This window comes from Rhamphochromis sp. 'chilingali' (genome assembly GCF_963969265.1).
Source record: "Rhamphochromis sp. 'chilingali' genome assembly, chromosome: 20".
Taxonomy (NCBI): Eukaryota; Metazoa; Chordata; class Actinopteri; order Cichliformes; family Cichlidae; genus Rhamphochromis; species Rhamphochromis sp. 'chilingali'.
This window is the reverse complement of record NC_137947.1, coordinates 31,124,000-31,147,753: the sequence shown is the minus strand read 5'-3', so window position 1 is coordinate 31,147,753 and position 23,754 is coordinate 31,124,000. Positions and strand designations below refer to the sequence as shown.

The window sequence follows — 23,754 nt, the reverse complement described above, 5'->3', positions numbered from 1 at the left end:
TTTGCAGTTTTTAAGCTCTGCCTGTATTGGTTTATCTCACGTTTTTGACATGTTTTTGTGTTTTATGTTTACTTCATGCTGCGTCTGCTGCCAAGAACTGATGGAAAATAGCTGATAGCTTAATCGGGTCATGAGATCAATGTTTTTGTGCTGCTCCCTGATAAAGACAGGCTGAAACGAGGCTAATGTGGTTGTAAATGGCGTTTCTGTTGATAATAACCTGAAGGCTGAGGGTTCAAATCCAGCTGGAGCGGTGAATTATTATAAGTAAAAGCATATATGACACTTATGTCCACATTAATCACCAGAACGCTGCTTTTTGACATCTTTAATAAACAAGATGTGATAAATGTGAAACTCGAGGCCGTCCGAGTGTAAAGTGCCACATTAATGCTCCCACGGTGAACCGTGGAGTGTTTTCTTTGGAATAAAGCGTTCCAGGAAACGAGGCTTCATCTTTCAGACTAATATGCTTCAGACAGTTGATGCACTCTATATTTATCCCGATGTTGGCCCGCTGCTGGGTTACTCCTGTCGACTGTTTGTAACTCAGTAATGACTGGGGGCAAAGAGCATTAAGAAGTAAATATTCAGAGGCATGCTGGGTAATGTAGTGCTACTAGATATTCGCTTGACCTTAAGCTCGCGGATAAAGCGACAATGTTCGCAGTGCGCTGACCCTGGAGGAGAGGGACCTAAATACGAAGCTCATTTTGTCCCCGTTTGACTTCAATCTGATTTGGTGTCGTGGACGTCCACGCGAGAGGCCCGACAGACTTCGTTTCCCACAATGCACCAGGTGTGAACCCGTGAAACGCTGCGCGGTGCGGACGTGTTTGACAGTAATTCAAAAATGGGGCAGCGGAGCAGATAAGAGTGACCGCGGCGGAGTGTGACGAAGGCCTCCAGACACCCCGAAGCTCCCCGAGCTTCTCCGACTCCTCCTGCTTTGTGTCCGTTTGCCTCTTTAGCTTGCTTGTGTGCTGCTCGCGGAGCCTCACGCGCTGATCGACAAAAACGGGAATGAATGAGGACAGCAGGCTGTGAAAAAGGTGAGCGCAGGGAAGCAGGTGAGGTCTCACTCTGCTGCCGTTTCCGGACACCGGAAATCATTCCGTCCAAAGAAAAATGCACAAAACCAGACTAACGGCGGTCAACGTGCCACGTGTTGTTGTGGTGATCGCACCGGTGACGTATGCGTTGTGTTTTTGATTTTAGCTTTAAAATCAGCTGTTTGGTGGGATTTCTTTCAGTTCATGTCGGGTTAATGATTATGATCCATGACGTCATGTTTGTGTGAATGCAACACTTTTTCCACTGAAGCTTCAGACACACTTGCAGCACACCTGGACAGGTCACCAGTTTAGAGACACCTCACAGAGAGGCCCCAGCGGGTTCGAGTCCGGGCATCATAATTTAAAATCAAATCACTTGTATTGTCACATCACATGTGCAGGTACACGGGTACAGTACATGCGAGTGAAATTCTTGTGTGTGAGCTTCGCAAGCAACAGAGTTGTGCAAAAATACAAATAACATAAAACACGCAAAAATATAAGAATGGCTAAATCTGAGAGTAATAAATACATGTACAATATAAGAGTGCATGCATTCTAAAACGCACCACGAGATTCATCAAATACACTTGATGCTTTTTTCAGTGGGACCCAAAACAATCATTGTTTTCAGGGTTTTTCCTGAACAGGTGCTAAAATAGTACCTGCTCGCTGGGCTACAAAGCTATCTGAGCAGGTACTGAAATGTGATGTCATCAGACCGCATGCCACCGATTGGCTGCTCAGTGGTGTCACTCGATGAGTCACGAGAGCGTCTCATTCCCGAAAATTAAACTGCCATTTTTGAAACCCAGTAACAAGGGAAACGGCTCCCTGAGTCACCTTGTATGGATTAATTACAGTTAAGATAAGATAAGATAAGACTTTATTGATCCCACACGGGGAAATGTGTGCATTACCTCGACTCAGGTAGAGATAGCAGAAGAAAAATACAAACAAATACAAAATAAATAAGATAATAAACGGTAGCATACACCGTATGTGATTATGCACAGAGGGTTGTTGAAATATGCAACAAATAAATGGAACTAATTAAAATAATTATCCTAAAAATATGTGACATTGTTTCTGAATTGATTTACCTACTCACTTTTATTTGTTTTGGGTTTTTTTGTTAAAATAATCATTTTTTATTAACGTTTTTTTTTTTTTTTACTTTGCCGTCCTCTGTATTTGTTTCCTTTTGCAAATTCAAAGTGTTTTCATGAGGTCACATTTTTAAGGTTTTGGTTGATGGACGTCAAAATTGAAAGTAATAATGAAAGGAGCCGAGAAATTATCTAAAACTTAATTTAATAACAAATTAGTTTGTTTATTTGTGAAGTTTGCAATTTTGGCCGCTTCGGTCCTCCGTGGCTTCACACAGCGGAGTTACGTTTGCACTGATGGCGGCGCTGTAAACCGTCGCAGACTCTGTGGGAGGACACCCGAAGGATGAATACCAGCCCTGCTGTTTCTCGTTATTCGGTTTATGATATTTAATTTCGTCGTTTTTGTTTCTGCAGTTTCTTTTTTAGGCTTTGATCTTCGTGAGGGCAGAAACCAGTGAGCCGAGCCCCTGAGGAGTGAGTCCTCTCGCGGTCACACGATCTTCGGCGCTAGCTACACACAGCTACAGCTAACGGGGACCAGCGGACCGAGCGGCGGCTCCTCGCTTCGGTATGATGCCCGGTGACAGCAGTATGGCCTCCCTGGTTCAGAGGATAGCTCGGCAGGCTCTCGTCACCTTCAGGAACACACCCGCGGTGGGCGACGAGGCTTCCAAGTCCTTCCTGGAGAACCACGGCAAGCTCCGGAGCCTGATGTCGGAAGTGCGGGCTGCCGACCTGAAGCTCGTCCCGCGGAGAGCCGAGGACGGCGACGCGCCCCCTGCTCAGCACCCGTATCACCGCGGTGCGCCCCCGGTCACCTACATGCACATCTGTGAGACGGACCAGTTCAGCATGGGGGTGTTCCTGCTGAAGAGCGGGGCCTCTATCCCGCTGCACGACCACCCGGGCATGCACGGCGTGCTCAAAGTCATGTACGGGAAGGTCCGGATAAGCTGCTTCGACCGGCTCGAGCGACCGGGCGGGGGCGGGGACGCGCTGCCCCGGGCGGAGATGGGCGCTCTGCGGCGCTACGTGCTTCGCTCCACCGGGGAGTACACGGAGGAGAGTGGACCCTGCGTCCTCTCCCCCGACCGGGACAACCTCCACCAGATTGACACCGTGGATGGGCCCACAGCTTTCATGGACATCTTAGCCCCGCCGTACGACCCGGACGACGGCAGGGACTGTCACTACTACAAGGTGCTGCCCGGGGACGGGGTCAAAGACTCGGAGCAGACGGAGAAGGAGGTCTGGCTCATGGAGATCTCGCAGCCTCCGGAATTCTGGTGCGGAGGGGAGCCGTACCCGGGCCCGGAGGTGTGCCTCTGATCCCCCCTCCACCCTCCCGGAGCCCTGCAGCCTGGCTGGATCCACAAAGGATCTCCACAGTCATCATCAGAGCCGCCAGCAGGCGCAGAGTAAAGGGCCAAATGTGGGATTAAATTGTGGTAAAAGGTAGAAATGATGCATCAGCCCTGCAGCACACACTCTGGAGCGTGAATTTTATTCACCCCAGCTTCTGCTTCAGTTGGACAAACATCGGAGCCTCAGGCAACAGTAAACGACTTCCTGCCTGTGCTGTGATCCCCGTGGATGTGACGGTCAGGAACCCACATCTGAATCATTCTGTTGATGTGCTGACTTTCAGGAAGTAGTTTTATTTTTAAAAACTGAGGCTCTTTACTCTACAGAGACTCCAGTTAAGCCAGAGTCTGTCCTGAAACCTGACTGAAGCTCATAAACCTCTCTCGGAATTTATATTTACTCTGCTCAGTGACACTAACCTGTATGGAGGACCCCAGCTGCCCAAATCACACACAAATCCATTGTTGAATCGACAGTTTTCTTGTTTCCAGGCTGTCAAAATGGGGGAAAAATAGATGTGCAGGACTGAAACGACCACAGTGAAATCCAGCCAATAAGCCTTAATGCATCAATAAGTTTATTAATAGTCCATGGGCATAGATGAATATTGGATTCATAAAATTTAATTTACTGCTGTATAATAAAATAATTCTCCCATTTCGTTACCTTCCCAGTTATTCGTTTATAAAAGTGTTTAAAATGATTTAAAATTGGTATAGAGTTCTAGGTAATACGCTAATTTGTGATTCGCCATTAAATATGTAGGAATATGAGCATCAGAAAACTCCATGTTGTTTGTATGCATTGCTAACTCTTCAAAGAATGTATAGATAAATAAGGGATTAAAGAGATTCTAGGCCAAAGGTTTGACTATGAAGGAAAACATAAAAAGAAATATAAAAAATAAAGTAAAATAATGCAGAAGCAACTTAGCTGTGAAAGTATTAAATGACCCAATAATACATGTTAGTATTTTAATTATCTATTAATTTATAAATGAGCAGGTGGTGGATAAATAATTTAAATTTAAATATTTATTCTATAAAGTGACAGTTTTTGTTTTCTTATTATTTTGTTAATCATTTTCTTTTCTTTGTTTCCAAATTTTGTTTTTGTAAAATCAAAATGTTTGTGATGTTAACTTTCTGATTTCGGTGGATTGATGCCAAAATAGAAAATGAATTTAAAAAGGACAGAAAGAGGTTAACTGCACAAATTTGTGTTTTTGGCGGCTTCAGTCTTCCATAAAGTGTTGAATCTGAATCTGACCGACAGCTGTTTCGTTACAGTCACATCTGGACTGATTTTCAAAGCTAAAATCAGACCAGGTGTTTTTATTTCACACCTGAAAGTTGATAATGCTGCGTTTGAGAAAAGTCTGGAATTTTCTGCTTTCATTTTGACTGAATTTTTCAATAATACTAACAATAACAATAATAATTGGGATGTTTTAATACACGTCAGTACTTCATGTCCTTCAGTCGGAGGACCTCACTGGTAATGAGTGACTTGCGGTGTTTAATCAAAAGAAGGTTTCAGGTACAGGAACAACTACAGAGGACTGTAACTGCTGAAATAATTACTTATTAGGAACAAAACCATATTGGAAACAAATGCAAGCATTAATTACACTTTTATGAACTTAATTATGTTCACTTTGGTTTTCTTTATTAACCAACTTTAAATATTTTCCTTTCCTCTTGTCACCTGATTTATTTCCCCAAATATCTTTTATTTTTACTTTATTTTTTTTCTACTGTTCTGCTTCAGCTAAACCATCTGAAACATACAAATAATAAAACTGTAAAACTGCCTAAATCACAAATGAACATATCAGTGGTAAACATTTATACTTTTGCCCAAAGCAGAAATAAAATGAAAAATGAATTGGGGGGTAATGTACTTTAAAATAAATAAGTACTGCTAATTGAAATAAATACAGTAATAAATAGAAATCAGTTCATTTATGTCCATGTAGCATTAATATTCACTTTGATGGCTTTATTAGCAAATGTATAATACCATAATGTAATTTATATTTTTGGCTTCTCTGGTTCTCCGTACACGTGTACCCAGCCGCTACCATGTATTACTCTCCGCATGAGGGGAAGCAAAAACGTCCCAGGCTGCTGATGTCTCTTTACTCGTCTTCCTGCTTCAGGCTTTGTGACGTCAGAGCTTCGGGTCTCTTTTGAAGACTGAAATCTCGTAAAGCTGCAGATTTTCTCGTGTTAGGACTCTTTACGCCGTCGCCGCCTTTTCTTCTTCTTCTCCTTTCTGAGAGACTCCTCAGGACTGTGTTCATGTTTGTATCTCCGATTGAAAGATGTGCACTAAATCGAGTTTATCAGCACAAAGTGTCTTTAAGAGAAATGTCAGAAAATGTCCATGTGATTACAAAATAAAGAGAAAAGAAATCTGTTCATCCTTAAGTTTGATTAGCGCCGGAATTTATTTGTAATTAATTTTTATTTAATTGTTATTCATATAACTTCCTTATTGTGTTATGATTTTGGCACTTAGAGTCCTCCATAGCACTGATAATATCATGTAAATACAGTATGTAATACATTTATGCATAAATGAGAAAATAACTTGAAAGATCAAATGAGAACATTTTAGAAATTTGGATTTGATTCCCACACAAATGCAAGAAACACGAGAGCAAATAAAAGCAGAGATTTGTCTGTTTCAAAGTTAAATGAACCACCAGGGGGCGGTGTTCCCCCGCTGTGGTTGTTGATGGGTGTTTTATAGCATCTTTGTCCTCACACAGGAAATGTGCTCTTACTATCTCTCTTGGTTAAATAAAGGTAACCCTGCGTCGCTGCACCATCTGGTGGTAGAAACTGGTATTACATGGATGTGCAGCCTGGCCATATTTCAGCTTTAGTTGATATTTTTTGGACACAATAAACAGATGATTTGAACATAAAGTTGCGGGTGTATCCTCACAGTCCGCTCCTAGCTTTAGTAAATTTTGGAATAGGTACCTTTCATGCCCACATAGCAATTTAGTGACAGACCATTTACTGATTCACGTTTTTGTCCATATATTTTTGATTTTGACAGCGTCAGTTCTCCATATATGAGGAAGCTGGGGCAGAATCTGTCATATACACCTGAACCAATGTTCCCTCTAATTTTCCATGTGTCTGAGCGAACACACAAACTCCCTGAGCGTCCCTTGGTCCACTGTGAGCGACAGCAGACGTGTGCACTTTGGTCACGCCAGTGTCGAATCCATCCAAGTTACATGGTTTACTAAAATAATCAAATTACAGCATTTACATTTATGTTAGACGACTTTTAATTAACTGCTTTAGCCCACTTACAATGAAAATGTAAACAAATCTTAAAAAATAACCTGAACTCCAATAAAGCTCTGACTTGTACGATGAGTCTGAGTCTGGGAGAGAGTCTGTAACTCTCTGTCTGCAAAATACAGTAAATAATGACCAATGTTGGGAAATTAATTATATAGTTACTTCTTCAAAAAAGTAACTGAGTTATGCAAACAAAGTTTTTTGGAGCTGTTTACCTAAAAATGCAGCCAAAGCGTTTTTTTAAACAAACATTTCAAAGTATTTACAGAACAATCAGCTGTTCTGCATCAAATCTGATGCCACACAAATTATTTGTGCCGCTGCAAAAAATAATTTCTGTCCACTATGAGATGAAGGTGAACAACAGCCTGATACCTGCAGGCCTGACAGCAGCAGATGTGTCACTGCTGTAACACCTGTAACACTCAGCAGTCGCCTCATTGTTCTGACACACACAACAAAACTATTGACAACACTACACACTAACTACACACTAACTACACACTCACTACACAAGATTTGTGCTGAACGTCGCAAATCTCTCACATCTCAAACACACCGTCACTCCTAAAACTTCCCCCTCCCTAAACAACTAAATGCCATGTTGCCATATCATTTTTTGATTGGTCCACATGGTACATTTTTCCACCAATAGGAAAGGCTGGAGGGGGGCTGTCTTTGCTCACAGGCGGAGTGATTTCGAGCGTTTTCCTTATAAAACGCCGTTTTTTACCGTTTCTTCCTGCAGTAAATATAAACAACGACAGTATTCAGGAAGGAAACCAAACACTGCAGATATTTTATCATAACTCTGGTTTTACGTGACCGATCAACACAGTTTAAAAACTGGTATAAAGTCCACACTGTTTCCGTCAGTTGTTCCGTCTGTCCTGCTCACATCTCCAATGGTTGTACATGTTGTCATTAACGTGGCTTCACTCCACATCAACACCGGTGTCGGCACATAAGGACGCTGTCACAGCCTGTCAACCACGTGGATTAGCTGTGTATAGAATGTGAATCCCATCATTGGCTGGACTGTGGGATAAGGCGGCATCGTTCTGATCCCATACTGGAGCAGCCAGTCACTCACTGACTAACACTGCAGAACAGAAATGTTAACGTATTTATTTTCATTTCAATTCAGGTTAGATTTTTTTTGTGCGCAACACAGATTTTCTGTGCGCAGAGACCGTGCCAGCAGTGCGCAATTGCGCACCCGCGCAGCTTAGAGGGAACATTGCACCTGAAGGCGACCGTTTTATGCTTTTCCTTGTTTCTCGAGGCCTGAGTGTGAGACAAAGTTGGATTAGTCTGAAGTAAGAATCGTGCAAAGCTAACCTGTGTGTACTTTCATTGAAAAGAAAAAAGAGGCAGCAGCGACTGAACAGTTCCACGTTTATTTGCATTGACAAGAAGCATCAATTCTTCAGAATAAAAGCTTTAGTGCTTTCTCTCGTTTGCATAAAATAGTAAAACACACAAAAACAAACTTTTACTTTTTGCCCACTTACTCTGTGTCTCTTTGTCTCACATTGACTGGCAAGAAATCCAAAAACAAAAACAGGAAATAACAGATTATCAGGCTACAATCAATACATCCCATTCACAGCGTACCCCAGCCTCAAGCTGTGACATCACCGTATCCCCTCAGTGTGCTCTGATGCTGCATCACACATATACACCTACATACTGCATTAGTTCACGTGACGCCGTGGCTGCCATGCTGCTCCAAATACATGCGTGTGTGTGGAAACACAGGGCTGATCTCTCGCTGACCTTTCAGCCGATGTTCGGTGTGCTATATGTGCTATGGGACACTTATTTAGGTCAGTTAAATAGTTTTTTTTAACCAAAACATTTGTCTCGTATCTCAGAAGGTTAAAAATATAAAATAAAGATGGCTGACTCAAGTGAGCAAAAGCAGCAAATTTTAGAGGTTTATGTGAAAAAGCCCGGAAAAACAGGAGCTTTTATTTTGGAAACCTGCTATGATAAATACACTTGACTAACTTCACACAATCTGAGGTCTTTCTGAGCATCATGAAAGCTTTCTAACAAATTATATTGTTTTATTTTGAAAATCTAGCAAAATAGACAAGTTCCAGTAACTGAATAGATTATTTTTTTTAACTAAAAAACAAAAACAAAAAAAAACAACAACCGTCATCTTAAATAATCTCAATGAATTCCCAACTAACTAGAGGATTAAATGTAGAAAATGTGGTAACTTCCAATAACTAATGGCGGCTTTTATTTTGAAATAAGCGAACGTAACTTGTTTCACACAATCAAAAAAAGGTCTCTTATTTTGACATTCTCGCAGAAATAAATTACCTTGATAACGTCTAGACAACTAATTAAAGGCTTTTATCTTGAAAAATCATTTAAAATTATTTTAGTCCTGATCCCCCCTCCCCAAAAAAGGATTTTTACTTTGAAAATATTGAAATAATTTAAGTAGTTTCAGGCTGTTTAATACAATAACATGATCAGCTTCTCTCTGATGTATTTGAATAAAATGTTATTTTTGTTTATCCTAACTTCACGCCAGTCATTTTACTCATTTACGACTATAAAATGTCATAAAACAACCTTCTGTCTGTGGCCTGTTGTTTCCTGTCGCACAACAAAGCAGCGCAAAATGAGTTTATTTCATACAGAAACGTCAGAAGCCAAACGCAGACCCCCTGAGCCACGGCATCCACGTGTCTCACTCTGACGTTCACTGGTTTCTCCTAAAAACTGTAAAGTGTTGGACTTTCATTCTTTTCAAATATGGTGCAGAGGAACGTTTGAGTGCCAACAGTCTGAAGACACTCAGCCTTGAACTTGGACTGAAGGTTGTTAAAGGATTTTTCTTACAAATATAGAAAAGGCTGGTGTCGCGTTATCCGAGAGAATTTCACTAACGGTTCCTCACAGTCCTCCTCCGGAAGTCATATGTGATGCCTCCGTGACTCTCTGCGTTTATACGGAGTGTTTTTGTGCATTTAACTCCAAATGAAAGCTGGAGCAGCAGTAACCCTCTCACCTGACTCACCTGTCGCACCTGTGCTGCCCGGCACGTGACTGAATCCCTGAGAGCTTGAAGCATAGACAGCAGACAAAGTGTTCACTAAAAGCAGGTTGTGAGATGTTGTTCTTGGAGGTTAATTTAATCCTAGCACGGCCAGCTCCGCTCGTGTGGCTTTTGTAGTCATAGTAACACACCTGGGGACCGGGTTTCTGGCTCTCCCTGATTTCTTCTTCATGATATGGCTTCTAAAGAGACTTGCGGCTATTTCTGAGGTTAACTTAGACTACGGGGCACCGTTTGGGCTCGGAGGGCTCGGATTAGGACGCGGGGGTCTTCTTCTCCTTCTGCCGCAGGTGAATCTTCATGTGCCGCCTCCTCTCATCGCTGCGTGCGAACTTCCTCCCACACTGGTCGCAGGTGAACGGCTTCTCTCCGGTGTGCGTGCGGATGTGCGTGGTCAGGTGGTCGCTCCGGCTGAAGTTGCGCATGCAGATGCGGCACTGGAACGGCTTGTGGCCAGTGTGGATGCGCAGGTGCCGGCTCAGCTCGTCCGACCGGGAGAACCGGCGGTCGCAGCTCTCCGCCGGGCACGGATACGGTCTCTGGTGCACGGGGGTCTTGCTCGGGCGATTCGGGTACTTCCGGGGTCTTAAGATGGGCCTGAGGGGGAGGTTCTGGTGGCCGGGGAAGGGGGCGACCGCCGGGCCTTCGGGCGCGCTGAGCGTAAAGTTCCTGATGGTGTTGAGAGGCGTGAGCGGCGGAGGCACCCGCAACGAGTCCAGCGGGTACGGGAGGGCCTTCCTCTCCGGGAAGCCGGCGTGCATGTCCCTCTGGCAGCTCTGCGGGTAGAAGCCTCCGTACTCCGGCACGATGGAGAGCAGCGCGCCATCAGCGGCCGGTTTGGGCGCAGAGCTGTAGGCGGGAGGCGGGTGGTAGGACACCGCGCAGGTGGAGGTGGACAGGTAACCCTGGTCCTGGTACACGTCCCCGCTGCAGGAGTAGGACTGGGGCGGGTGGGGGTGTGAGTGTGGGTGGGGGGGCGCGTACATGTGGCTGATATCCGGCTGGCCGTGCGCCATGTTCCCGTCTCCCGCTCCTCCTCGTCCTCCGCCTGCTGCTTCTCCCGCGTAAATGTTGGGTGATGCTGATCCGGACCCCTGTGCCGGTCCCGGGGGGGCGATGTCCGCACTGACCACGTTGATCACGTCCCCCTGCGCCCAGCCTGGCCCCCCGCTCCCGGAGTCCAGGGAGAACCTGCCGCTAAACGCCACCGGCTGCGTGCGTAAAGTGGCCACGTACTGCGCCAAGTGGCCCTGGAGAGAGAGCTCAGGTGAGCCGAGATCACCTGCAACACAGAGAAGAGCGCAGTCAGACACATTCACAGGAACAAGCTCAGTACCTCCATCTAACTTGTCCGTCCACATCCTCGAGTGTTTGAAACACACGAACGCTTACCGCCTCCATCCCCACCACCGTCCCGCCCTTCAGCTCCCTCCGGCCCCACGGCCTCCTCCTTGAACACCATCCCCGTTTCTGCGCACACATCTTTGGGAGCACCGTCTGGGATGCTGCCGAGAGACGCCGAGACTTCAGCCGCCGTCTTAGCGCTCATGTTCACCGACTCTCAGACGTGTTCGGTGTCTTCCCTCATTTTCTCCGGTCCGCCTCTCATCCTTCGTTAACCACTCCGCGGAGGCGCGGCGGGGTTATAAAGGGAATCTCCCGGTGTCCCGTTGCGTCATTCACCAAATATGGAGTCGGGTTTAAAAATAAGAATAATAATAAAAAAGGAGAGGGAACTCCAGAAATAGGAGCTTCCCGTGACGAAACACGGACCAAATAAATGATGTTCAGTTCATTCGCAAAACTTCAAGAGTGGATTTAAAATTTACTGCTCAATTTCAGCATGTTATCACTATCATGCGTACGTGCTTTGCGTTGTTTTGGTTTCATATAAAGGGGGAAGAAAAGATGTTCCATTATTCGGAATTCCGGTCCCCCTGTCTCCATAAAAGGACTCTCCGGTGAGGTGAGAGGAGCTCCGCCTACGTATATGGCGGTATCCGGTTAAATTGGGTTGCATTGTGTTGTCTTCGTGCCAGCTGAGCCCACACACTGACTGCGCACACCCATTTGTTTTCGCTCTTGTCTTGTCAGGAACAGATTACTGCTCTGACTGAGTCCCGCTATGGTTGGCCCGGTGTGAGATGGATGGGGGAGAATAATCATTGGAATCATCTCATCGCTGCTCTTGTACAAACATGGGTGAGATAATAAAAGAAACGTCCAAGTGCAACATCAGATCATCAGCCGAGAGTCCTGTAAGTTAAAGCTGAGGATCAGGAAGTGTTAAAACGTGTAAAATGACCAAACAGATTCTCTCTCAGGCTCTGTTTCAGCATTTGAACCTTCTCTGAGTCTCTCATCCCCAAAAAAATATTTGCAGGTGAGCTCAGAGCTCTCGGTCTGCCGAGCATACATGAACATATTAAAGGTATTTACTGGTTTAGCAGGTATGGAAGCTTGTTTAAGCTACTGGGGGGGAAAGTAGACATTGCCAGACAGTCCTACTGACTCACACTTAACTGGAAAAATTGAGTTAACCTGAAACTTAAACTAGCATCCACAGAGTAAAGAGTTAAAAAATTTTTATTAATCCTTTATTTATCCAGGTAAAAAATCTCATTGAGATTAAAAATCTCATTTCCAAGAGAGACACCGCTTGTGTTGAGATTTAAAGATTTGTGAACGATGTCAGAAGTGAGTCTGTCCACTCAGCAGCCCCCTCGGCCCTTATTTACAGCTTCATTGGAGGATTTTCTAAATTGCACACGGTTTCAATAAATGAATTCAAACTTAGACAGAAAAGTTTGACACTTATGAATATGAATCAGCTCGTTTTCTCTTCTATTGCTGCTCAAACTGGACTGATGTGGATTTGAAAACACGCTTCATGTTTCAGAGTTTTCTGATGATCATTTCTGAATTTTATCTGAAGCTTTTAAGCTTCAAAGGTTTTAAAGGCTCAGTTTGGGTTTATAACAACTGCTGACCTGCACACATGAAGGAAGGATCGGGCGAACATTCATGAACACACTGGCATGTGCAGGAACACAGAAGCAGCTCACTTTGCATCTTGAATTTTGAAATAGCGGCACAAATGTTTATCTATCAGCTGGGATCTGTTTGTTTGCTTGATAATTTATTTCCATCGTGTAAACAAACAAGTACGTTTAGGAAAGAAAAGAAGAAAAATGCTATACAAAATAAAATTATTACATTTCAGTATTGCTTCAACTGTTCTGATTCAGTTACATGTCGAAAGGAGCTGGAAGAATTACACGCTTATTTAACCCCGCCCCTTTTCCATAAACATTTAGTCAGTTTCCTCAGTGATATAATCTGCAGTAAAATTAGCGAACAGGTTTCTGTCATCACATCATGAAATCTTCTAAACAGAGAATTTCACTGAATCTCAACATGTTTCCTTTCTTTATAATTCACGAGGATCATATTTTTATAACTCTTTTTGAACTGTTTTATGTTTGGACGTTTCTTTAACTCCACATTCAAACTGTTCCACAGTTTCACTCCACGCACAGAAACACAAACGCTTTTTCTGGTAGTACCGACCTTCACAAATTTGTGTAAGATGTGTAAGTTGAAGAATTTTGGGCCCAACAGTGACCCCTGGGGTACACCACAAGCAATGTCCACACATAAGGAGCAACAACAGTTTAATTTCACAAACTGCTTCCTGTCTCTTAAATAACCAAGAACCCAATTTAAAACTACCCCTCTGACACCACAACGTGCCAGTTTTATTATTAATATATCGTGATCTATAGAGTCAAATGCCTTTGTGAAGTCTATGAATAACCCAGCCACGTGTTGCTTTTCGTCTGTGAAATTTGTGATGTATTCCATCCATCCATCCGTCCATCCATCCATCCATCCATCCATCCATCCATCCATCCATCCATCCGTCCATCCGTCCGTCCATCCATCCATCCATCCGTCCGTCCATCCATCCATCCATCCATCCATCCATCCATCCATCCATCCATCCATCCATCCATCCATCTGTCCATCCGTCCATCCATCCATCCATCCATCCATCCATCCATCCATCCATCCATCCATCCATCCATCCATCCATCCATCCATCCATCCATCCGTCCGCCCGTCCGTCCATCCATCCATCCATCCATCCATCCATCCATCCATCCATCCATCCATCCATCCATCCATCCAGACTCTTATTCAGGTGCAGCAGACACAGCAGCCTCCTCCAGGTCTGATTGTGATGTCTCCAGCGTTTTGGTTGAACTTGCCTGAAACTTCTCCCCAAGGAGGCATCCTGGTCAGGTTCTGACCCACCTCAGCTGGTTCCTTTCCATGTGGAGAAGTAGCAGGTCTACCCGGAGCTCCTCCTCAGTGAACAATCTCCTCATCTTTACATCGGAGGAAGCTCATTTCTGATACCTTTGATCTCATTAGGTCACTACCCACGGATTGTGGTCATAGGTGAGGGGAGGAATGTAGATCAACTGGTAAATCAGCTCTGCTGCTCCTCTCTCCACCCACTCATGAACAAGAACCTGATGCTTGAAGTTGTCCAACAACTCCTCCTCAACCTGGAGCACGCTTCCAGCCTTTTATGGCCTCAGCTTTGGAAGTGCCAACTCTCTTCACAACCTCATCATCCACAAAAACACAAAGACCAGATACCGTCTGCACCTTCATAACCATCCCGGTGACAAAGTCCTCTTTAACCCTGCTGGCTACCAAACCCACGCGATGTCCCCGCCAATGACCGGTCGTCATGTTGGTCTTCCCTACAGCTCTGCCACACTGAGTGTGTGCTAGAGGTGAGACAGTGGGCAGACACAGATGTGGATTGACGACTGAGTGTCGTGTGAAAACATAGAAGCACTTTCTGACGGGTCCTTCAATTTACCAGAGAAATGACTGTGGAAACGACACCACCATTAAATAAGCACACTCTAACCTTTTGATGGCCCCAGAACTCTGTGTTAGACTTTGTTTGTGTTGTATTTGGATTAAATGATCTTCTGATGATGAAGCTCATGTTCCTCAGACCTGAGCGGACCTTGCATACACACTGACGCTGCACTTCAATGTGGACTGGTTACCACACGCATTTCTTTTGGAGATCTCAGCAGTTTCTGGGCAGATGTCTTATGAAACCCTGTGGAGTCGCTCGAGCTCCCGGAGGAAGAATTAGAAATCTAATCAACGGCACGTTAACATATGTGTTTGCAGCTCTTCAGGCCTGAACTCGAGGCTGAACCCGTTTGACCAAATCTGTGACTTACGTTCTGTTTGTGTTCAGCAGGAATCACCCGCAGAAGAGAAAGCGAATGGTTTTTAGTGTTTGGAGGTTAAACAGGAGCTTTGAAAGCGTGTGTTTGCTGTGCTGATTGGAGAGCTGCTGGAGCCAAAGCCTTCTGCTGAGCTGCAGCTCTCCGAGCCTTTTGAACGCCCACAGTTACAAAAATGTTGGTGTGTATTGTCGTTGTGTGGCGAGCCGCCCACCCTGTGGCAGATGGGGGGTTTGCTCTGTCCACACACACATTCACAGGAAACACATGCACACACACTTTCTGATGCTTAAACACTCCCACACAAACACACACAGACACACACACAGATTCTCTCGTTTTCAGTTCAAATCTGTAGCTCTGACTCTTTACACACACACACACACACATGTGAGCTCACACAGCTCCGTGGGGACGGTGCCCTGCTTCCACCCTTCGCCCACGCTCCTCCAGGCCGCCGAGGCTCTGGGGGGTTTTTGGTTTTGTGTTTGGCGGCTCGGGGTGTCAGCCGGGGGTCCGGCAGCTCGGCAAACCCCACCACGCCGATTAATCATCTGTCATCTGCGGTTTTTGTTAATATGGATCTTTGTCTCAGTCCTAAAACGACGCTCAGGTCCGGCCTGCTCACCGCCTGCCGCCTTCTTTTCCATTTCACCAAACCAAGAAACCACCAAACGGGCCTTTTCTGCACCTTATGAAGGTTTTTGAAGCCATCAGCTGCTGCCCCAGCAACCTTTGTCACCTCTGAGACCTCTTATTGACTTTCAAAACCTCTACATAGGTACACTTTGGCATTTGCACGCTAGTTTTTTCACTTTGTCTCAATTGTACAAAAGAAAGTTTCATCTAATTCCCTGGAAATCAATGAAAAGTCATTTTCCTCCATGAAAGTTACACTGAGCCCTCTCTTTCACCATGCTACATTATTCTGTCCCAGAAATGCCCCTCACACTGCAACCTTCCCTTCATTTATTTCTGGCCTAACCGGAGCACACAGCAGATTATTTGCAGGTTTATTCGTCCTCTGAAAGTCGTGAATCAGCCCGGGTGAATCTGGACATTCAGACTTTAAATAAACACCATAAATCATCTGAATTTTCTCCGCTACCTTTAGCGTCGGAGCTGTAGGTGTTTCTCAAACAGCGGATGACTCATTTGTGGAAGGAAACCCCCATCCCAGTTTAACCCTGCAGCGCTCATCGTGCTGGAAGACGAGGAGCTGGGTGATGAAATAAAGGAAGGATTGAAGAATTTGAAGGCGAACTCTGTGTTGTGATTGAGTAAATCGGCACATTTGGCCTCATTGTTCATGTTAAACTGGTCAGATTTTAATTTTGGGCTGAAATCCTGCAGATCCTGCAGATGAGGCCAGGTCTGGACACTTGAGGCGACGCACCCTCCACCTAACACATCCACACAGGCGATTGCATATTCATGGGAAATGTATTGACTGCTGAGTGTTGGATAATAGACAGGCACACGAATGAGCGCTGAGGATAATTAGCTCTGTAACGCAGACATGTTTCAGATCGTTTTTACAGCGTTTCTCAAACCACATTAAGCACAGATGGACTCGTGACCTTTAACGCTCCTCAGTCAAAAAGTCACCTTCCAGGAAGTGGAGCTGCTTTGGCAGTTTCCTATCTACTAACTGATCAATGAAGGAAAATTCACATATTTGGTATTTTTTACAGTCAAATTATGCAAATTTCACCAAAAAGGAACAAAAATAACAAAACTTTGAGACCTTAAATCTGGTTTGAAGCTCCACAGACAGCAGCAGCAGTTTGTTACAGAAGGTTGTTTTTGCATTTCACAAATGCATCTTTTGTAAATATTGGATCGGTCAAGAATTTCAGCCCAAAAGTTTTGGAAACTTCTTCAAATGTTAAATTATTTAGCTTAAAATGAAGAAATTGATCAAATTTTCACATAGAAAAGGCAAAGATTTCAATGTTTTCTGTCACTTTGGTTAAAAAATGATTTGAATTCTTTACAAATGATCAAATATTTGCCTTAAAATCTACAAAAGCTACAATATACCAAGAAAAGTAACATCTGCTCTACATTCCAACACACCCGACTCATTTTTGCCCTTTTGCTGATTTCAAATTAAGCTCATGACACAGCTGAGTGTAAACAGAAACTCCCGCGTGTAGCTGCTCCCAAAAGGACAGAAATAAAAATGTTTGCTTCATTTTTTTCATTAAATGTTCAGTTTTTGAATTTAACACAGAAATTCTCACATAAAAAACAGGAAATGCTCCTTTTTATTTCATTTTTGTTCTTTTGGTTTTGGAAATAACTATAAATTATAATCACTTATCCCAACGTTTGCCTTTGGTTACAGCGGTTATGTCTCACACACTTTATAAACATATATCAAGTATAAACTCACTGCTGAGCTTTTGCTGTCTGATTATCTGAAACAGTCGAACTGGAAGATCTTTATTTTGATTTAGTCCTTGATTGTGATTTTTTTTTTTACTTTGAGGGAAATAAATGAATCCAAAATCACAAACTTCTGTTCATTTGGTTTAAAAGCAGCTGAATTTATTCAACATGTGCTGAATTTGATCAACTTAATAATCTCTGATATCTACAATTTACTAAGAAATCAGCTCCAGGCTCAAATGGATCACTTTTGGTGAAACCAGACTTTACTGATCAGCTCACCTCAGACTTCAGGACAGAAACATTAGAAATGTTAGATTTCACAGAAAAAGCTTCTCAGAAAAGGAGCAAGTTGAAGGTCTGCTCCTAAAAATGCTAAAGTTTCCCACACTGACCGATTGAAACCAGATCCGATCGTTCTAAAAGCTCCTCTCAGACCAGCTAAGAGATTTTAAAGCTGAGCTTCAGAAACTCAGAACGACCAGTAAGAGGAGGAAATCCAGTCGGTGCAGTGGTTCCTCCTCCCCACTGGACAAAAGATCAAGAATCAGACTCACTTCAGCTCTGTCCGGGTCGACGCCGGCGTCCTCCTCGTCCTCCTGAGGCGACTGGAGACCCAGAGAGAGAAAGACAAGAGTCGGATCGACGACAGAAGACACGGAGATGCTTCCTGAGCTGAACGAAGCCCGACGTTTGGACGCCGGATCGAAAAGTTTAGCCGCTCCTCCGGCTTCGTGGCTCGCCCCCGGAAAGGGTCATCGTCACCCGGGGTCTGAGTGGGCTGCCAATGACAAAAAGAGAGAGAGGGAGCGGGAGAGCGTGGAGGGGGGAGAGACAATACGATTGTTTCCACCTCACTCTGCTTCCACCCTCGCAGTTAAAATTGTCATGGTAATGAAGAGGGGTTATTTAGTTTGTGGGGAGTGGAGGAAGATGCAGCAGCTCAGGACGTGAGGATGAGGACGATGGAGGTGGTGAAGGTTTGACATCGTCGCAACAAAGCGCACGAGGACGGTCAGGAACCCGAGCAGTGCCTCCTCCTGACGCGTCAGATGGGTTTTAATGCAACAACTTTTCATTGAGGGGTTAAAAATTGGTGCTTTATGATAATTTTTCCATCATAATTTCATAAATACGGGACGAATCAATGTCAAACCCAAAGGGCTGAAAACACCTTTGAGCTGTCACATCCAGTCTGAACACAAAGTGATGGCTACAGCGTCAGAAACCAGCTTCAGTACCATCGATGTTTTAACACGAATCCATCAGTTTCTTGCATAAAAGAAGCAAAAATGAAACTTTCTGTTAATTTGGCTTAAAAACAGCTGAAATTATGCAACATTTGCCTGATTTTTTGTTCCGTGACAGCTGAATTAGCACGTTCATATTATGGGTGGCTGCTCAGGACAAGCTAGAGCACACAAACGTCTCCTTTTTACCTCCATCAGACACCAGGACCATCTTCCTGCTGTGATTCCTTCCAGGTCAGAATAACTTTCCTGAGTGGAGCTCCTGGCTTGGTTTTTACAAATGAATCAAACTAATTTAGGTGAAGAGGTTTTTTTCAAAGTCCTAGCAGGCTCTCCGCCTCAGCAGATGATTTTAACATGTTCCACTCGTGATCTTCTTCTTGTGTCATAAGAAGTTTAGACACTCGTATTTCTAAATTTCAGAGGAACATCCAGTGTCCTCATCTGAGGCCCTCTGTGATGCAGGTCCAGCACTTAGAAACTCTCAGAGTCACAGATGCCCCAATGTTTGGGGATCTGCTGTGGTAACAAAAACCACACCGCATGCACAGACATGTTAGCGAGGCCTGAGACGCATGCCGTGTCACATTATCTACTATTATTAATGCAGCACGTGGAATTTGCCAAGATTTATTAAATAACGGATAATTATACTGAGTTATGAGGTTGATCAAACCATGAAAGCTGGTGCTACTAATTCCTACAGGTGTTCCAACTTTCCTGGATTACATACAGCGCCCTCTGTCTGCATAAAGCAGTGCTGGAACACACTGTGGTACCAGACCCTCGTGAGCATCAGTTGAACAGAATTTGACTGCAGAAAGTTGAGTGTTGTGAGCAAAAAGGCAATTAACAGTGGAAGAGAGACAGACCATCATAACACTTATAACTGCAGGTCTGTCCTACAGAGAAACTGCAAAGAAAGTCAGGGTGTGAGTGAGTCCAGTTTCCTTCACACTCAGAAACAAACTGTGACAGGTCTGCAGACCCAAAGACACGACTGAATCAGAGGACATGTTTCTGAGAGTTAACATTGTCTGACTGGCGGCTCACAGGACAACAGCTTCAAGCAGCTTAATAGTGGTCGTAGTGAGCAAGTCTCAGTTTCTACTGTGAAGACTTCGAGCTGCAGGTTTGACAGGACGAGCTGCAGCAAGAAAGCCAGACGTCAGAATAAGACACAGAGGCTTGTCTGGACCATGAAACACCGACACTGGTCTACTGAAGACTGGAAGAAGGTTTTATGGACTGATGGTTCATCACGCAGGATCTTTGTACGACGTTGAGTAGGTGACAGGACGGTTCCACAGTGTGTGGCATCAACTGTCAAACATGGAGGAGGCAGTGTGATGGTCTGGGGCTGTTTGCTGATCCAGGGTCGGTGACTCGTACAGAGTGAGAGGCTCCCTGAACCAAACCAGCTACCACAGCATCCTGCAGCAGAATGAGAATAAATAAATAGTACACAGAATAAATACAATACTCAGAGTTGAACAGTACAATACAGAATAGTGCCAGTGTTGGAAGAGAGAGGAGAGTTTTATGTGGTCCAAGAAGTGTGTATACTCTCTGGTATGGACCTAGTTGGTGAGGGGTTGATCCTACAGCAAGATAATGACCCAACACAAAGTCCAAGCTGTGCCAGAACTGCCTCAGGAAAAAGTAGAAGATGGTGAGCTTGTAAACACGGAGTGTCCAGCACAGCCTCCAGGTTTAATCTTCTAGGACCTGGTGTCCACATATGTGGACATCACATTTTGGGTTGTCTGGACCAAAATACTGAATTTTACTCTACAAGGGCCTGATATCCACTTACGAGGACATTAAACTGCCACTGTTCTATTTAAAACAAATGTCCTGGATCTCATTTTTATCAAAAACAAAAATCAGGTAAACAAATAAAATTATCAGGTTATTCTTTGCTTTTACTGAACTGGACAGAAAAGTGAAAGCAAAACAACTGACAGGTGTCAACGTTCACAGGAACTTGTGCAACAGATATGGGAAGAATTTCCTGAAGAATATTTTATTTCTATTGCAGAAAGAATTTTATGTGTGTGTTCAGCTGTTATAGCTGCCAAAGGTGGCTACGCCAATGAGTCAGAAGTTTAGAATACATGCTGGTCCATACATTGATTCTATGATTTCTTTTTTAACTCAATTGCTTATTTGCAAAATGTTTTAATTTCAGAGTGCAATGAGACATTAAACTGCATCATTTTCAATTTTTAAAAAATGGGAAAATTGGGGTTTTCTGGTAATGTATACATAGTTGCATAATCACACAAATTTGTGAGTCATGACATCGCATGCGTATGCGAACATGTGAGAAGATACTCATGTCCACACCTGTTTTGGTTTTGTGACAGTTTAACTTGTATGCTTACCTGGAGCACAGCGTAATCAGATAATCAGATTATGTTCTGCAGTGAGCTATATGTTTTGATACTTTTTATTGTTTCAACACGGGAAGTGGTTAACCACACCCCACAATTTTTCAGATGCGTAACTGCACATTTTGTGACATGTTAGCTGTCCTGTAGAAAACACTCACTGGTAGTCACGTCAGACGTGTCCTCGTGCACGTCATATACTCCACAAAGTGCTCGTAGTTGAAGACAAACAAGCAAACATTTATTTCCAGGCTTGAAGTCACAGGAATTAGCCTGCAGCTAGTTAAAGCCTCCACTTCTACTTAACAATCAATATTAAACTAAAATATGACTTTGTAGTCAAATGAAATTCCCCATTATTTTGTGCTTATTCATCTCCATAATAATTCAAATCAAAATTATTACCAAATATATACAAAATATGATTAAAGTTAGAGAAACTTACAGACCTTTGTCTTCTACACCAGCTAATGTTAGCTAATGTGCTAATTAGCTAATGTGCTAATTAGCTAATGTTAGCTAATGTGCCTTTGATGTTTTTACTCAGCTGGTTTGGGGAAATGTTTCTTTGAATGTCCTGACCTTTGTTTAATATATTAGATATATATTATTAGTTTCATTTTTAGCTCACTGCTTGATTTTAGCACAGCTGAAATATCCGGTGCTGCTTCTGCTTAGACGCTAGAAAAACAGATTTTTAGGACGTACACTTACCGTCTGCTGACTTTATGGAGACGGTAATTTTGGTTAGAGAAAATGTCGACAAATCTTGATATGAAAAACTTGAAAAAATTCCACAAAAAATTTAAATTAAAAAAATTATGGCAACATTGCAAAAGATTTTTGAGTATCAAAAAACTTGTATGTTTTTAATTTCTTAGAACCAAGTTTGTTCAAATGTATTAATTTAAATGTCTTCACCTTAAATACATGAGCAGAAATCTTAAAATTAAGAAATGTATGACTGAACTTCTTACCTAAGTTGATGCAACTCATTAGCGTTTGCAGCTTTTACAGTACACACAGAGTACCACTGGCACAGTCTCAGGTCCCTGAAACATTTGTTATCATCTGCAGTGTTACTGCTTTTAAAATCCTGGAGTACAGGAAATGTGTAAGACTGTAAATCTTCTGGTCATTTTGGTTTTCAGTGTTTTGCTGTGGAGTTTTGATTATGGTTCTGGTCTCACTGTTTGAGGCTTTTGGTGATATTGTGGACTTTCCTGTCCAGATGATGATCAGTGTCTGGAGTTTGTGCCTCCCCCTCTGTGTCGTATCTGTGTTACTGTCTTAGTTTTCACCCTTGTGTTTGGTCTCTTTTGGTTGTTTCCTGTTTTACTTTGAAGGTCAGTTTTCTTTTGTGTCCTGCGTGAGTTTGGCTTCATTTCTCTGACTTGGCCTGATGGTTCTCGCCTGCTGTTCGCTGCTTCCTCCTCTGTGCTGTTGTTGTAGATCTAGTGATGTGTTCCTTGGCGCTTGGCTCACTCGTCCACCTAAAAAAGTGTTTTGTCACCTTGTGCTGGTGCCTGTGCCCTGTGCAGCTCTTCAGCACCACCAGACCTGCACCGTTTAACTTCTCCTGTGCAGGAAAAAAGGTTTCTGGTGATGGATTACAGCCAACATGTTTCTAATACATACAGCTAAGAGTGTCTGATGGGATGAGCAGAAAAATCATTGGAGACAGTGTCCAGGACAATGAACTCCAATCCGAGTTGGACTGTTGTCTTCAACAAAAGCTGGGACAAAGCTCTTTAGGTCAGATGATTTCTACTTTCTTTAAAGAGTGTTTGAGTCTTAGAGATGTTTAAGTTGTGCTGTGAACAGAGAAGCAGAGATTTAAAGGAGCTGAAATGACCAAACTCGCCGTGCTTTGGAGGGACATGTGCAGTGCTTTGCATGAGGATGCAGGCAGACTCATTGTCACGATAGTCATCCATGCCTAGATGGCTCAATAAAGCTTCTCTAAAGTAGCAGGATTGTGACTATTACTCCAAATAAACGAGTCACTGGTTACACTGTACAGCTGCAGAAGTGAAAAATGAAGCGAGAGGTGCTGCAGAGTCCGACCGGAGCAGCAAAGAGGACCTCCAACAGCGCTGTGAGATACTGTAAGATATCAGACAAAGGGAAGCTGTGTGTGTCTGTGTGTGCAATGAAGAGGTTTCCAGAGCAAAAAGGGCAACCCCCTCGCTGTCCTCAGGAGGCCGAGTGGGCGGACGGTCCTCAGCAGATGGATTGCTGCTCGCCTGCCTTCACTTCATGAACCTGGAACGGAGGCGGAGCCTGAAGTCTATCAATGACATCATGTTTTTGGATTATTTCTTCTCTTTCTTTCTCTTTTCTACTCATTCTAGTCTGATTTTAACCCAGTTGTGTGTGTTATCATATGTTATGAAGCACTTATTATGATTTTTATGCACATTTGAGCATGAGATAATCAAAAGGTTCCTCAGAAGGAAACGTTAAAGATTAAGAGAAATGACAAAAAGCATTCA

The 23,754-nt window shown here is 43.6% G+C and overlaps 2 protein-coding genes across 2 annotated transcripts; one reads left to right on the top strand and one right to left on the bottom strand.

Moving 5' to 3' along the window:
- Positions 1–855: 855 nt before the first annotated feature.
- LOC308388697 (2-aminoethanethiol dioxygenase-like) lies at positions 856–6,342 on the top strand. The gene is made up of 2 exons (XM_080869552.1): positions 856–1,052; positions 2,582–6,342. Exon 2 carries the CDS (start codon positions 2,738–2,740, stop codon positions 3,494–3,496), a length of 759 nt encoding a protein of 252 aa, XP_080725678.1. The 5' UTR covers positions 856–1,052; positions 2,582–2,737; the 3' UTR covers positions 3,497–6,342.
- A 1,897-nt stretch (positions 6,343–8,239) lies between these two features.
- LOC308388212 (early growth response protein 2b-like) lies at positions 8,240–18,363 on the bottom strand. The gene is made up of 2 exons (XM_080868790.1): positions 18,174–18,363; positions 8,240–11,222 (listed from the first exon to the last, which is right to left on the bottom strand). Exon 2 carries the CDS (start codon positions 10,954–10,956, stop codon positions 10,195–10,197), a length of 762 nt encoding a protein of 253 aa, XP_080724916.1. The 5' UTR covers positions 10,957–11,222; positions 18,174–18,363; the 3' UTR covers positions 8,240–10,194.
- Positions 18,364–23,754: the final 5,391 nt, after the last annotated feature.

Excerpts from the sequence above, each read along its gene's own strand:
- LOC308388212 (XM_080868790.1), bottom strand. The coding sequence starts at position 10,956 with ATGGCGCACGGCCAGCCGGATATCAGCCACATGTACGCGCCCCCCCAC.
- LOC308388697 (XM_080869552.1), top strand. The coding sequence starts at position 2,738 with ATGATGCCCGGTGACAGCAGTATGGCCTCCCTGGTTCAGAGGATAGCT.